The following is a 14,965-nucleotide window of genomic DNA, read 5'->3' on the forward strand; positions in this document are numbered from 1 at the left end:
GTGTTTGGGAATCTCAGGTGCCCGCTGCTGCCAGGGACAAGCTCCCTGAACAGTGTGGTCAGGCTGGCCTGGCCTGGGGAAGCCCAATGCCAGGGGCCTCCTCTGGGAAATGTACAACAGTGTTCGCATGGGAGGTGGGTGGGCTGGCGCTGGGGTCTGGAGCTGTAATCAGTGCAGACTTTCTAGACCTCCAGTGGGGGAAATCCAGGCTGGTAGGGGGCTGGGGAGGCTGAGGGGCGGTGCAGGATCCTTTCTCTCCCCCCCACCCCCAAGCCTGTCGGGCATGCAGAGCCTTGCCCCACCAGCTGCTCCCCGGCCGTCCTCATGGGTGGGAGTGGGGAGAAAGCTGGCACCAGAGAGAGATCAGAGCCTGGGCTGCAGCGTTTTGAGGTGCACTTGCCCGCTCTAGCTCTGCATGGATACCCCCCCACCCCCCATTCCCGGCTGTAAGCACCTTAGATCCAACTGGCAGCACTGAGTCAGGACTTAGAAGCACTGGAGGTGCTCCAGGCAGGGGGGTTCTGGAGGACTGATATCCTGGCCTCACAGCTGGATGGTACTGAGGAAGTCCTCATGGTCTGAGTCCTGGAGGAGGCCCGGAGAGGTGGGGGGCTTGGGGGGTGAGAGTAGCTGGGCCCCCAGGGCCAGCTGGGCCCCGCTGAGCTCTCCACCCTTGTGCATGAGGTAGAGGTGGAAGTGGAAACCGTCACCGTAGGTCGTGTGTCTCAGGGACCAGCCGTAGCGGGCTTGGGCATAGTGTCTGCTCCGAAAGTGGGGTGCGGCAGAGGTCAGCGAGATGAACCGGCCCTCGGGGACCAGCACCCGGCTCACCTGCAAGGCAGACAAAGAAGCCGCCGGTGAGGCATCTGTCCTGGGGCTCTCAAAGGTCAGTACTGCTGTGGATGCCCTACCAGTGAAACGGTGGGGACTCTCCTACCTCCCGGCTCTGCCTGCCCTTGGTCACTGCACGGGCGCAGTGGGGGGTGGCAGACACAGTGGTACCTGTGTGCTGCCTTGCTGGTATGCCAACCTAGTGTCCCATCATCACCCCAGTTCTTTCTACTCTGTCACCTACCCTGGCTTCCTGTCCCATGGGGACCCTGTCCTGAGGGCGACCCTCTCTGCCTCCTCCTCTCCCCTTGACACCTCAGTCCCTCACCTCTCGCTACCTCTGGGTCCCCACTTCTCTCGTGGGGCTCCCTCACCTCGCTCAGCACCAGATCCACAGTGTGGGCACCTTCCGAGGACACAGTCCAGGGGTCCTGTTCTCCAGCCAGCAGGGCATCCAGCGTGCCCTTCTCGAGCACCACGTCGAAGGAGCCGGAGGGGAAGCCCAGGGCTCGCACATCCATGGTCTCCCAGCGCAGACTGGGCACGTGGGCATAGCGTGCACGCATGGCAGCCACCACCACGGAGGAGTAGTCCACGCTGGTCACATCGGGGAAGCCCCCAAGGAATAGCTCGTAGCTCAGGGCACTGTTCCCACAGCCTGGGGTGGGCAGCAAAAGGGCCAGGTTAGCGGAGAGCCCCACCTCCCCAATTATTCAGTCCCTCCCCTCTTCCTGGTCCATTTCTGCACCACCCCAACCCTCCCGCACCAAGAGAAGCAGTGGGCCACCACCAACTCAGACAGGTACGGACCTGGGCACAGAGCCCAGCTCTGCCAGTCTCGTGGTGCTTTCCCCGGAACCATGCTTTCCTGGGTAGAAGAACGAGGATGACCGCACCCCGACTTCCACGCAGGATGTGACGTGGGGCGTGTGCAAACAGAAGCCATGGCAGAGAACTGAGGGTGCCCCAAGTCTAATTCAGAGGCGCAGGCTCTGCTACCCCGTCACCCAGCCAAGGCAAAGCGTGCGTCTCTGAGTGTCATCAGTCTCCTCAGACCTGGAAAGGGGATCAGGTGGACACCATAAGGACTGTACTGGCCTGAGGAGGGCAGTAATGAAGGGAAGCGCTCAGACAGCCTGGGGTGTGATGAGCACCGGGAGACCCGGGGCAGGACTGCCCACCGCCCTGGGTTCGTTCCTAAGGCCCAGTGAGAGCGCCAGGGAGAAACGAAGGGCAGAATGGAGTGGAGCCCTGGGAATTCCTTAACGTCCCTACTGAGTGCGGCCCTGTTGGGTGCAGCTGCTGAATCCGAGTCCTCACCCTTGGATGCCCCAGTGAAAGGGACAGAGGTGGGCTGGAGAGATAGCACAGCGGGTAGGGCGTTTGCCTTGCACGCGGCCGACCCGGGTTCAAATCCCAGCATCCCATATGGTCCCCTGAGCACGGCCAAGGGTAATTCCTGAGTGCAGAGCCAGGAGTAACCCCTGTGCATCTCCAGGTGTGACCCAAAAAGCAAAAAAAAAAAAAAGGGACAGAGGTGTCACCAGGCAATTGCCCCATATGGCCAGCAGCGTCCCAGTGGGGGCAGCTGGTGGGAGCACAAAGGGTCCTCACTCTCCCTTGGGGAAATCGCGGTGTGGGGGGGGGGTGTCTGGGGAAGCCAATGAGCAGAGCCTTGGAGAATCACAAGCCCTGGTAGGAAGTGCCCGGAAGCTGTGCCAAAGAGACCAGGGCTGGGCGCTTGGGGTGGGGGTGGGAGGGAGGGCCGGAGGAGATGTGGCTCCACGTCCCCTTTGAAGATCTGGCCCCTGGCAGACCTCCTGTGTTCAGTTTCAGTCTAGGACACGTGACAGCTCATGATGGACCCACGAGGGTGGGGAACCCATGCTTTGGGGATTAGATGGCCTTTAATCCCCATTTCCCTCTCTTACGGGGATCAGCACATCAGCTGTCGGGGTAGCCCTGATCGAGCAGGGCTTGGCAGTCGTAGGGGACACGTGGGGGCTGCAGGCTGGTCCTCAGCTCCTTGCCGAGCTCCCTCTCTGGAAACATCCAGCACGTGCTGCCCCGTCTGGGAGCCATGACAAGCTCCTGGGGACCCACAGCAGGGAGCCGGAGGCAACAGTGGCTGACCTGCTGTCCCTGTCTCGGGCACCCAAATCCCAGGGGCTCTCTGACCTTTCACCCTCACACCTTGAATGTCGGCCCCTCGGGGGTCAAACCCCATTTCCCTCCTTGGTTCTCCCTTGTGTGCAAAGAGAGCTTTACCAAGGATGACGGGTGAGCAAACCCGGACCTCCCCACCCCCACCTGCTGAGCTTATAAGACCACAGTTTCTAAGCTGGCCGCCTCCATGGTTGGGCGCTAGCTAACCACTGTTGGGGGCGTTCCAAAGCAGACTGGAGCAGCGAGTCTCAGTCAAGAACCCGAGGCCACCCCAGGGAGCTCAGTGAGGCAGGCGGTATCCCAGCAGCGTGAGCCTGAGATGGGAGCCGATAAGGCAGCATGCGACGGGGAAAGGCACCATCGTGGGGCTGGGCGGTCTGAGGTGCGGCCAATGTTCCCTACTATATGGGCACGGCATGGAGAGATCTAAGGAGGCTGGGAAGGTCCCCGAGGTCCATGGCATCCAGCAAGTACCAGAGCACAGCCAGGTGAGTGGACACTGGGCCCCAGGCTAGGCACTCACTCCATCCTCTGACCAGCTCTGGGGAAAGGGCCTCTCTGACTTCCATTTTCAATTACAATCGTGCAGGGGGCTGGAGAGAGAAATCAGCCTTGCACACAGCCGGGCCAGGTTCCATCCCTGGCACTCCATCCCTGATTCCTGGCAGGAGTGACTCCTGAGCCAGGAAGTACGCCCTCGCTGGAGCGATAGTACAGCAGGTAGAGCATTTGCCTTGCATGCAGCCAACCCAGGTTCGATCCCCGGCATCCCATATGGTTGCCCAAGCACCGCCAGGAGTAACTTCTAGGCAGAGTCAGGAGTAACCCCTGAGCATTGCTGGGTGTGATCCAAAAAGCAAAATAAATAAATAAATAAATAAATAAATAAATAAAGGAGAGGAAAATAAGTCAGCTCGGAGTGGAGAAGCGTCACCCGGTCCAGTCTGGGGTGCAGCCAGGACCTGTCCCCCCAGAGCCATTGCCCCTAGGTCACCAGGCTGACCTGTCTCCCCGTTCTTAAGAGGCACAGTCCATCTTGAATGCTAACGACGTGACCCCCAGGCTGGGTCTGCCCCACACTCCGACCACAGCCAGAGTTGTTGGCGTGTGGCACGCCCCCCTTCACCATGCAGCTGCGGAAATAGAAGTTGCAGACATGGCAGGTGGCCAGACTCGCCTCCCACTGCTGGACAGCAGTGGACAGCCAGGATCGACACGGCCCACTGCAGTGGCCCCGGGCTCTGCTTTGGTGACTCAAGGCTGGAGTCTACCAACTTCCCAACTACCCGCAGGGAAACCTGGCCTGTGCTGGCAGTGTCCCTGTCCCCCTGCTCCCTCAGTTTCCCCTGGGAGCACTTTCCTAACGTATAGGGGGAACAGAGCCAGGATGAGAGCTCAGAGGCAAGGATTTGAGTATAATCTCTGACACCACATGGACCTCTGAGCGCGAGTTAGCTCCCCATCCTTGAGCACTGCCCAGTGTGGCCTCCAAAACGGAAGCAATCAATGACAGAGAGGGGAATTTTCATTTTAGGATGAGCTTCTGGGGAACCCAATCTGGAACAATAACCCTGACTAGGAGTCACAAAATCTACACGTTGCTGACTAGTTACGGTGTATTGGAACATAGCTGTTCTCATGAATTTGTCATTATGGTTCAGGGCTGCTTTCCCGTAATAATAGAACTAAGTAGCAGTGATGGAAAAGAGCAGAGTCCTCAAAACTTGAAACAGTTACTATCTGAGTCCTTTCCAGAAAAGGCTCACTGACCCCTAAATGAGACTCTAGTAATACTTATCACTCACCTCTGGGGATTGTCCTAGGATTAAATAACTTAGAAAAGGCCCAGCACAGGGGCCAGAGCGATAGCACAGTGGGTAGGGCATTTGCCTTGCATGTGGCTGACCCGGGTTCAAATCCCTGCTTCCCATATGGTAATTCCTGAGCACCATCATGAGTAATTCCTGAGCAGAGAGCCAAAGGTAAGCCCTGAGCACCTCTGGGTGTGGCCCGGAGGAAGGAAGGAAGGAAGGAAGGAAGGAAGGAAGGAAGGAAGGAAGGAAGGAAGGAAGGAAGGAAGGAAGGAAGGAAGGAAGGAAGGAAGGAAGGAAGGAAGGAAGGAAGGAGGAAGGGAGGGCCCAGCACCTATAAGGTGTTCAACTTGTCTGCCGGGAAATTTTCCTTTTCTATTTTTATTTTTGGGCTTGGGGGCCACACCTGGCTGTGCCTGGGTGGTGCAGTGGTCGGCCACATGCAAGGCAAGCACCTTATCCCCGTACTATCTCTGCTGCCCTTCCTTCTTGATTTTTAGACTTTCCTTTCCTCTATCTATCCCAGTCAAGCAGATTGGTGTTTTGTTTTGTTTTGTTTTGTTAATGGGGGCAGTAGGGAGCTACATGTGGCAGTACTCAGGGCTTACTCCTGGCTCTGAGCTCAGGGATCACTCCTGGTGAGGCTCTTGGGGGACTACTTGAGGCCAGGGGTTGAATCTAGGTCAGTCCCATGCAAGGCTGGTCTACTCACCCCTGTCCTATCACTCCCGCCCCTCAAGCTGATTTGAAAGCAGTGTTCCTCCGCTCCGCAGCATCATGAACACCAGCTATGAGCCTGCTGAAAATGCAACTCCTGGGACTAACTTAGACCATTCCTGAAATCAGAACCACCCCTGGCGTAAGGGTGGGCTCCAGCTTTCCTTCCTGATGATTTTCATGTGCACTAAAACTTGCAAAGGTACATTTAGGAGGGGTTAGGAGATGATTCCAAGGGCTAGACTGCATGCTTCGTGTGAAAGAGCCCTGGGTTCAGACTTGAGTCCTACACGGTCTTCAGAACCACCAGGTGTACCCCCTCACACCCAATGCCATATATCTATGATAAATATAAATATAAATGCAGTGGCTTAAAAGGATAAAGTCTAACAGATTTTTTTAAACGGGGGAGCAAATGGAAAATTTTTTGTTTGTTTGTTTTTGTTTTTTGTTTCTGGGTCAAACCCGGCGATGCACAGGAGTTACTCCTGGCAGTGCTCAGGAATTACCCCTGGCAGTGCTCAGGGGGCCATATGGGATGCCCTACCCGCTGTGCTATTGCTCCAGCCCCGCAAATGGAAAATTTTGACTGTATATGGGGCTAGTTTTTTCTTGGGGGGGGCAGCAGTTGGAGTCATATCCAGCAGCACTTGGGAAACTGCATGCCAGAGATCAAACCAGGACTGACCACATGCAAGGCAAACACCTCACCCCCCTGTAGTATCTTTCTAGCACTATATGGAGCTTTTTATTTTATTAGGCATTGCTATAGATATCTTTCAAATTCATTCATCTTAAAAACTCAAAAATAAGTATTTTAAGACAGAAAAATGGAGGCTCTACAATGCATTATATCCAGGATTCCATAACTAAGATTCCATGAATTTGGGGCTGGAGCGATAGCACAATGGGTAGGGCGTTTGCCTTGCACGCGGCCGACCCGAGTTCGATTCCCAGCATCCCATATGGTCCCCTGAGCACCGCCAGGAGTAATTCCTGAGTGTAGAGCCAGGAGTAATCCCTGTGCATAGCCAGGTGTGATCCAAAAAGCAAAAAAAAACCAAAAACAAACAAACAAAAAAAGATTCCATGAATTTGTCCATGATTTCAAAACCAAGATTACACTAAGCAATACTTCAACATAATTAAACTGACTCCAGGGCCTTAATTCTAATTTAAGTCTTAATTCTTAAATTTTTTCCTTTTGGGGGGGGGGGGTGTTCAAACCCGGTGATGTTCAGCGGTTACTCCTGGCTCTGCACTCAGGGTTGCCAGGGAGCAACCCTGATCATCCGCATGCCAGACAAGCACCCTTCCTGCTATACTGTTTCTCCAGTTCTCTAGTTCTCTCTAAGACTTTAAGAACGTTCTGCGGTGCAGAGCTCAACTAGAGAGAGCTCAGTGGTCTGCGTGCATGCTTTATATGCAGGAGGATTGGGTTTGATCCCTGCCACTGCATATGGTCTCCCAAGCACCACAGAGCAAAAGCTGAGAGTAGAACCAAAGCACTGCCGGGTGTGGCCCCAGAATTAAAAAAATAAACAAACAAAAATATTCTGTCTCAGCAACAGTTGCCTGCCTACTGCTAAGGTTTCTTGCCACAGATGCAAGAAAAAAGTGCCCTAGTGCTTCCCATCTGCTGGTGGCAGCCCAGACTGAGTGAGGAAATACAGGAGAGAAACAAGGAGTGCATGCAACTCAGAAAACTTTCCATACTGAGAGCCTATTTTGCCCTAAGAGTTTATCAAGGTGTTGGAATTATTCCCCTGATTTTGGCCTGTTGGCACTTATAAACCTAAAACCCTAAGATTAAAAGAAGACAAGGATAAAAATATTTCTAATTTTTCAAACCGAGCAGGTTATACATATACATTAGTCTATAAGTCTAATAATAATTAGACTTATTATTTTTACCTTACATATATACTGTATTAGATGCCTTATGTGTAGGAAATATTTTTCTTAAGCATATGCATGTTTTTATAAATACAAAATTAAAATTCTGTCTGCTTTTTTTTTGGGTCACACCCAGCAATGCACAGGGGTGTTACCTCCTGGCTTTGCACTCAGGAATTCCTCCTGGCGGTGCTCAGGGAACCATATGGAATGCTGGGAATCGAACCTGGGTCGGCAGCATGCAAGACAAACGCCCTACCCGCTGTGCTATTTTTTTTCTTTTTTTTCTTTTTGGGTCACACCTGGCGATGCACAGGGGTTACTCCTGGCTCTGCACTCAGGAATCACCCCTGGTGGTGCTCAAGGGACCATATGGGGTGCTGGGAATTGAACCGGGTAGGCCGCGTGCAAGGCAAATGCCCTACCCGCTGTGCTATTGCTCCAGCCCCTAAAATTCTGTTTGGAAGGAATCTGTTGCTCAGTTTTAAACTGAGCAGTGAGCCCTCCAGGCTGACAGTGGGAGAGAACCCCCAGAGGGCGACTTAGCGGATCAGAGCTGCTCCCCAGCACTTACTCCATTTACCGAGCCCGTCCACCTCGGCTGCAATCTCCCGCTCTGACATTAGAAGGCGCTGTCCTCATCGTCCCCGCGTGGGACACCGGTTTCACTTAGGGCTGAGAGAGCGATGACATCATTTGCTCTGACACCGGCTCCTGGAACCCACCGGCGCAAAGCAAAAATAAAAAAAAAGGGGGGGCCAGCAACTGTGCTCCAGGTGCCTGCAGATGCCTTATGCCACTTGAGCTCGCAGCCCCGTTTCTATGAGTGCATCTGAAGCTCAGGACAGGCTCACGACTCGTCCTTAAGTCTTACAGCAGCAACCTATAGCTGAGCCAGGCGCACTGGGCTCTCCGGGGTTGGAGGCTGCCTCCCGCGGATCCGGAAAGGGGTGTTGCTGTCACCCACCACTTTCGGACAGACTCAGACCGTCTCTCCAAGAGGGGCCACCAGACTTAACCCTCTCTTGGCTCCCATTTATCCTCCTAAGCACTGCAGAGATTCTGAAAGTAAGGATCCTGGCTCCCTACAAGGGAGTCCTGGGAGAGATGCTGACAGCCTTGAAGGACAGCGGACCCGGCTCCACCTGGACCGGGCAGCTCCGGGACTACCCACCTAGCACGAGGATACGGTCCTTGGGCCGCAGCTCCGGCTCTAGGAAGGCACGGAAGGAAGAAAAGTCTCCGAACCACTCGTAGGGGGCGGCGTCTGCCGCGCCCTGGTAGCGCCGGTCCCAGTACTGAACCTCGCAGTACCCACGGTTCTGCTCGGGCAACTCCGGAGAGGGCGCGAGACCCCGGGGAGAGGACATGCTCGCAGCTGCGGGGCGCGCGAGGGAGCGGGTCCGCACCTGTGGGCGGGGCTTCGCGGGCCCAGCCAATAGGGACGGTGGGATGCGGGAGATGGGGCCTCCGTGGCCCCGCCCACCACCCGCAGTTGCTCAACACAAACACGTGGAACTTCCGTCCTCCTTCAGCGCTCTCGGAAGAAGCTTCCGGCTCAGAAAACCCTGTGATCCTGACCGTGAACCCTACGCTTGTCTGCCTCCTTTATTTCTGAACGCCACGGTCTCGGGGTCAAACTCATTCGGGCCCATCCTTGCCCCTCTCGTATTTTTTATTTTACCAGTTGTTTTTTTTTCCCATTAGAAGTCTGAAAATGAATGATTCTCTTCTTCCCTGACTTAAACTAACCCGGTCAGGCCGATGGGGAGGCGGGAGGGACATGGGCAGATCAGCTTCACAGGAGACACTGACCTGAACACATTATCTCGGCCCAGGAGAAATGTGATGCAAAAGTCGGGGACGGGAGTAATAAGGGGGCAGGGTCCAGGCAGGGAGGTTGTTTGGCTGGGTAAATTTCATCGACAGGAACACCTGCGTGTCCAGCCTGGCTTGAGTATGTGCCTAGGAGGGCCGCTATTGCTGTTCGTGTGGGGGGACGCGGCCCTTCAGGGGAAACACGGAGGGGTGAAACGCACCGCGCGTTGGCGGGCAGGGCCGTCCGCGGCCGGGCGGAACCTAAGTGCGGCGGGGCCGAGCTTCCGGGCAGGCGGCCCCTCCCGCGCGGCGCACCGTCAAGATGGCGGCGGGCGTGCGGAAACGCACCCGGACGGGTCCCGCGGCCCGCGCGGCCGGGCGCTGCGGACAGTGGCTGCGGCGCGCCTGGCAGGAGCGGCGCCGACTGCTGCTGGAGCCGCGCTACACGCTGCTGGTGGCCGCCTGCCTCTGCCTGGCGGAGGTGGGCATCACCTTCTGGGTCATTCACAGGGTGGCATGTGAGTGCGCCGTGGAGGAGGGGCGGGGAGGGTACGGGAGGGGTGGAAACTCGTCACCCCACCGCCGCCGCCTAAGCGGGCACCGAGATTCGGGGCGCGGGCCCAGCGAGCTCGCGGATCCGCTCAGCCAGCGGTTGCAGATTGCAGTCTTTTACTGACGTCTGCTCTACAGAAAACGAAACCAGATCTTTTTTTTTTTTCCGGGTCACACCCAGCGATGCTAAGGGGTTACTCCTGCCTGTGCCCTCAGGAATTAGTCCTGGTGGTGCAGAGAGGACCATATGGGATGCTGGCGATTGAACCCGGGTCGGTCGCATGCAAGTCGAACGCCCTACTCGCTGTGCTATGGCTCCAGCTCTCTCCCCCCCGCCCCCCCCCCCCCACGAAACCAGCTCTTAACCTCTCCCTCGGCCCCAAAGAGGGACTGTCTCTTTTCTGAATCTACAAACTGTCGAGCTCAGAAAGCAAAGCATCCCGGAATAGCAGAAGACCTGGATGGGACTTCGTGTGCCGTTTTGTAAGAGTTGCCTTTCTTGGTGGCTTTCAACAGGTCACCTCCCTGCTGGGTCCCAGTTTCTTGATCTGGTTAATTCTGAGATCTTTAGACAGTCGCTGCCTGGCAGTGCCATTTGGGGACATTTTGGAGATAGTACAGCAAGGAAAGCGCTTGTCTTGGATGAGATAGACCAGAGTTCTATCCCCCAGCATGGTATAGAGTCCTTGGACCCCCTTCAGGAGTGATCGCTGAGCACTGCTGGGTGTGACCCCCCCCAAAAAAAAATACAGACAAACAAACAACAACAACAACAAAAGGGGGTATTTCGTGATTACTTGAATCCCTTGGTATTGTTCATGGCTCCTTTCCAGACCGAGTGTAGATACCGTGCTTTCTTGCTAAAGGCAGTTAATTCAGCCCGAGTGTGTGTGTATATATAGATAGAGAGAGAGAGAGAGTGAGCGCATGCTTATGTCTTGTGTACTGGGTGCTAGGAGTGCAGTAGAGGAAAAAATAAGTGTATATCCTAATTAGGTATGTGTGCTTCGACCAAGAAGAGTTAGCAGAAAATAAAAGTGTTCAGGGTGTTAGTAGTAAGATATCGTGCTATATAGGGTATAGGAGTGTTACGCCAGACATGAGGAGTCGGGGAAGTTGAGAATTTCCCCCATTGAAATGTCAGAGCAGTCCTGTTGAGAAAAGACAGAAAGGATGAGGAGGGGCACACTTTTGGTAGAGAAGATACCAGATTTTTTTTTTTTTTTGCTTTTTGGGTCACACCTGGCGATGCACAGGGGTTACTCCCGACTGCACTCAGGAATCACTCCTGGCGGTGCTCAGGGGACCTTATGGGATGCTGGGAATCGAACCCGGGTTGGCCACGTGCAAGGCAAACGCCCTACCCGCTGTGCTATTGCTCCAGCCCCAAGGAGGATACCAGATTTAAACACACACACACACACACACACACACACAAACACTTCAGTGATTTGCTGACTGGGCAGTAGAAAATGGAAGAAATATTAAAGACGTTAAAGACGTTACTGGAAATGAGAAAGATAGTACAGGGGTTAAAGTTCTTGCCTTGCACTCAGTCTACCCTACTTAATCCCCTGAGCACCACTAGGAGTGATCCCTGACCAATTTCAAGTGTGGCCCAAATAACAAAGATGTCAGGTTTGTGACCAGTGCAGCGGGGGTGTTTACAGCACCCTTCACGGAGCCTGGAAGAGGAGCAGATTTGGAATAGGAGATCACACATTCAGCTGCAGACGTGGAGCTTGAGGGGTCTGAATACCCCTTCCTTCACCCCAAAGAATGGCCAACAGGCAGCGGAATAAGGAACGGTGATACGAGTCCTAATAGGAGCATACCAGAACTCTCGGCTTGGGGGAACTAGAAGTGTGGTAGGGGCAGACAAGTTTCGTACCTGAAGTCCCGACACCACCCTCGTCTGGTCCCTTCACAGACACAGAGATCGACTGGAAGGCCTATATGGCCGAGGTGGAAGGCGTCATCAATGGCACCTATGACTACACCCAGCTGCAGGGCGACACTGGGCCCCTCGTGTGAGTGGGGACAGAAGGCTTGGCAGGGCGTGTGGGGCTGATGGCCTGCCGGGCAACCTGACTCGGATCCACCTTCCCTCACCTCCTGCAGGTACCCTGCCGGCTTTGTGTACATCTTTATGGGGCTCTATTATGCCACGGGCCGGGGCACTGACATCCGCATGGCCCAGCACATCTTTGCTGTCCTCTACCTGGCCACCTTGCTGCTGGTCTTTCTGATCTACCACCAGACATGCAAGGTGAGTGCTCGCTGCCAGGCCCGGAGTGCTCAGCCTGGAGCGGGCTGAGGTGGGCACGGGGCACTCACCTTCCCACCGTGCCCGTCTCGCAGGTGCCTCCCTTTGTCTTCTTCTTCATGTGCTGCGCCTCTTACCGCGTCCACTCCATCTTCGTGCTGCGGCTCTTCAACGACCCCGTGGCCATGGCGCTGCTCTTCCTCAGTATCAACCTCCTGCTGGCCCAGCGCTGGAGCTGGGGCTGCGGCTGCTTCAGGTCTGCCCACTGGCCCGCCCGGTGCCCTCTTATTTCCACCGTGTTCTTCGCACGCCTCTGCCCGCAGCGGGAGGGAGGCAGGGAGGGGCCCCACGAGGCCAGAGTGGCAGAAAGTCTCTGTCCCTCTTCTCAGCCTGTCCTCTCCGGCCATCCGTTTCCCAACAGTCGGGGAAGTTGCTCACTGGGCCAGGGTGTCGAGGCGTGAGGCGGTCTGGCTGGGCCCTGGGGCTGACCTGTGTCCCTCCTCTGTCCTCACTGCAGCCTGGCGGTCTCTGTGAAGATGAACGTGCTCCTCTTCGCCCCCGGGTTACTCTTCCTACTTCTTATGCAGTTTGGCCTCCGTGGGGCCCTCCCTAAGCTGGGCATCTGTGCTGTCCTACAGGTACCCCATCTCTCGGCCCTGCCCCTTTCTGGGTTGGTTGGTGTTTGTTTTGAGGCTACACCCTGCAGTGCACAGGTGTACTCCTGGCTTCGTGCTCAGAGATCACTCCTGGTGGTGCTTGGGGGCCACCTGGGATTCCAGGGATTGAGCCCGGTTGGCCACACCCAAGGCAAGCGCCTTATCCACTGTGCTCTCTGTCCAGTCCCCTTTCCCCTGAGCTCTCTCAAAGCCAGGTGAAACTGTTTGGGGGTCACTTCTGGGCTGGGCGTCCAGTCTTTTGAGCTGTAAAGCAAGTTGTGGAGCTAGATGGTCTCTGAGGGCCTTCCTCGTTCTGCCCAATAGCGCTCAATGAACCCAGACCGAAAGTACAGTGAGAAGCTGCCTCCTCTGTGTCTTTGCCTGCTCTGGGGGAGGTTGGCACAGGGGGCTGGTTTACCTGGTGGCAGGATTAGGGAACCCAAGACCCATCCCTGCTACCCTCAGTTTCTAGCACAGACTGTGGGTAAGTGCGGGATGCTCCCTAACTCCACCGCATCCTCAGGTGGTCCTGGGGCTGCCCTTCCTGCTGGAGAACCCAGTCGGCTACCTGACCCGTTCCTTTGACCTCGGCCGCCAGTTTCTCTTCCGCTGGACCGTGAACTGGCGGTTCCTGCCTGAGGCCTTTTTCCTGCACCGCGCCTTCCACCTGGGGCTCCTGGGCGCCCACCTCACCCTGCTCTTGCTCTTCGCCCTCTACAGGTGGCACCGGTGAGAAAGGGGGAGGTGGGGGGGGGGCAGGCGGAGACTGGTGGGGCAGGAGGGGGCCTGGATAAATATCTCTGGGCTTCTCCGCAGGACTGGGGAGAGTATCCTGTCACTGCTGAAGGACCCCGCCAAGAGGAAGGTTCCGCCTCAGCCCCTCAAACCCAATCATATCCTTTAAATCAAGGACAGGTAAGTCTTGCCCTGTCCATGTGCAGACAGGCTCCTGGGTGGCAGAGAATTTGGAGGGGGAACAGCCAAGGGACCAGTCCCCACTTGGGCGCATGCACCAAGGCCCTGCTCTGTGGCTGGCGGCAGACACATGCAAGCACTGGCCCTCCGTCCTCCCTGATTCTCCATCTGACCAAGTAATCAGCACGCTCAGCCTCTGCCTCTGTCCCGAGGGATTCACACAGAGCTGATACTGGAAACTCACAGGAGGACCCGAGCCGTAGTACAGCACGTCAGGCACTTGCCACGCACTGCATTTGCTCCCCAGCACGGCAGGTCGCCCTACACAGAGCCAGGAGTAAGCCCTGAGCCCTGCTGGGTGAGCCCCTCCCAAACCAAGAAAAAAAAAACCCCACAAGAGGTGCCGAGAGGGGGGTGTTTCTGTTTTCCTCCTCTTGTAGAAGGTAAAATTAGGGATGGAAGGTTGATTTCCTGAGACTACTCGGGAAGGAATGGATTCAAATTCACGCAGCCTGGGGCCCTCTGTGTTACTCTGAGTTAGCGTAAGGGATAGAGCCCGAGAGGTCTAGAGGCCCAAGGTATGTCTAGGAATGGAATGGCCGGGCCAGGGGCTCTTTCCCCGCCGACTTCCGCTCTCGCCCTTGTCCTTGACCGCCGCCTACAGATCGTTTCCACCCTCTTCACCTCTAACTTCATTGGCATCTGCTTCAGCCGCTCGCTCCATTACCAGTTCTACGTCTGGTATTTCCACACACTGCCCTACCTCCTGTGGGCCACGCCGGCGCGCTGGCTTACACACCTGCTCAGGTACTGGCCGGGCGCCCCACCCCCCGGGCAGCGGGCTGGGCCCCAGGGCCCTGGTGGTGGGCCAGACCAGAGCGGGGGTGCCTGTCTCGTCTCCAGGTTGCTGGTGCTGGGGCTCATCGAGCTCTCCTGGAATACGTACCCGTCCACGTCCTTCAGCTCGGCCGCACTGCACGCGTGCCACGCCGTCATCCTGCTGCAGCTCTGGCTGGGCCCCCAGGCGCCAGCCCGCGGCAGCGCGCACAGCAAGAAGGCCCACTGAGGGCGGGAGCCCTAGGACGGTGGCATGGTTGTCTTGCGTATTGCCAGCCGGGGTTCAATCCCCGGCATCCCATGTGGTCCCCCGAGTACGGCCAGGAGTAATTCCTGAGTGCAGAGCCAGGAGTAACTCCTGAGCATGGCCAGGTGTGATCCAAAAAGAAAAAAAGCAAAAAAAAAAAAAAAAGCCCTCTGAGACCCTTATCTCTTCCATGCTGCTCGTCCCTTGCAGAGTCCACTTCAGTGTGGTGGCTACATGGGGGTGCCCTGGCCAC

At 56.1% G+C, this 14,965-nt stretch overlaps 2 protein-coding genes across 3 annotated transcripts in view; one reads left to right on the plus strand and one right to left on the minus strand.

The window, feature by feature from the left end:
- ECE2 (endothelin converting enzyme 2) overlaps positions 1-8,822 on the minus strand; it is a 50,565-nt gene extending 41,743 nt beyond the window's left edge. Inside the window, exons 1-3 of one of the 2 annotated variants that reach the window (XM_004603055.2) lie at positions 8,596-8,822; positions 1,206-1,489; positions 57-831 (exon numbers count right to left, since the gene is read on the minus strand). In XM_004603055.2, coding sequence (XP_004603112.1) covers positions 544-831; positions 1,206-1,489; positions 8,596-8,791 — 768 coding nt within the window. In that variant the 5' untranslated portion in view covers positions 8,792-8,822 and the 3' untranslated portion in view covers positions 57-543. Of the gene's footprint in view, positions 1-56; positions 832-1,205; positions 1,490-8,595 lie in introns of those variants that run through there. The other variant, XM_055125615.1, reaches the window with a different exon arrangement.
- A 719-nt stretch (positions 8,823-9,541) lies between these two features.
- Positions 9,542-14,698, plus strand: ALG3 (ALG3 alpha-1,3- mannosyltransferase). Its single transcript, XM_055127448.1, has 9 exons — positions 9,542-9,757; positions 11,722-11,821; positions 11,913-12,060; positions 12,153-12,313; positions 12,575-12,695; positions 13,237-13,442; positions 13,530-13,605; positions 14,290-14,435; positions 14,532-14,698. The coding sequence occupies exons 1-9, from the start codon at positions 9,562-9,564 to the stop codon at positions 14,692-14,694; spliced, it is 1,317 nt and encodes a 438-aa protein (XP_054983423.1). The 5' UTR covers positions 9,542-9,561; the 3' UTR covers positions 14,695-14,698.
- Positions 14,699-14,965: the final 267 nt, after the last annotated feature.

Source organism: Sorex araneus, chromosome 2, assembly GCF_027595985.1.
Source record: "Sorex araneus isolate mSorAra2 chromosome 2, mSorAra2.pri, whole genome shotgun sequence".
Classification (NCBI taxonomy): Eukaryota; Metazoa; Chordata; class Mammalia; order Eulipotyphla; family Soricidae; genus Sorex; species Sorex araneus.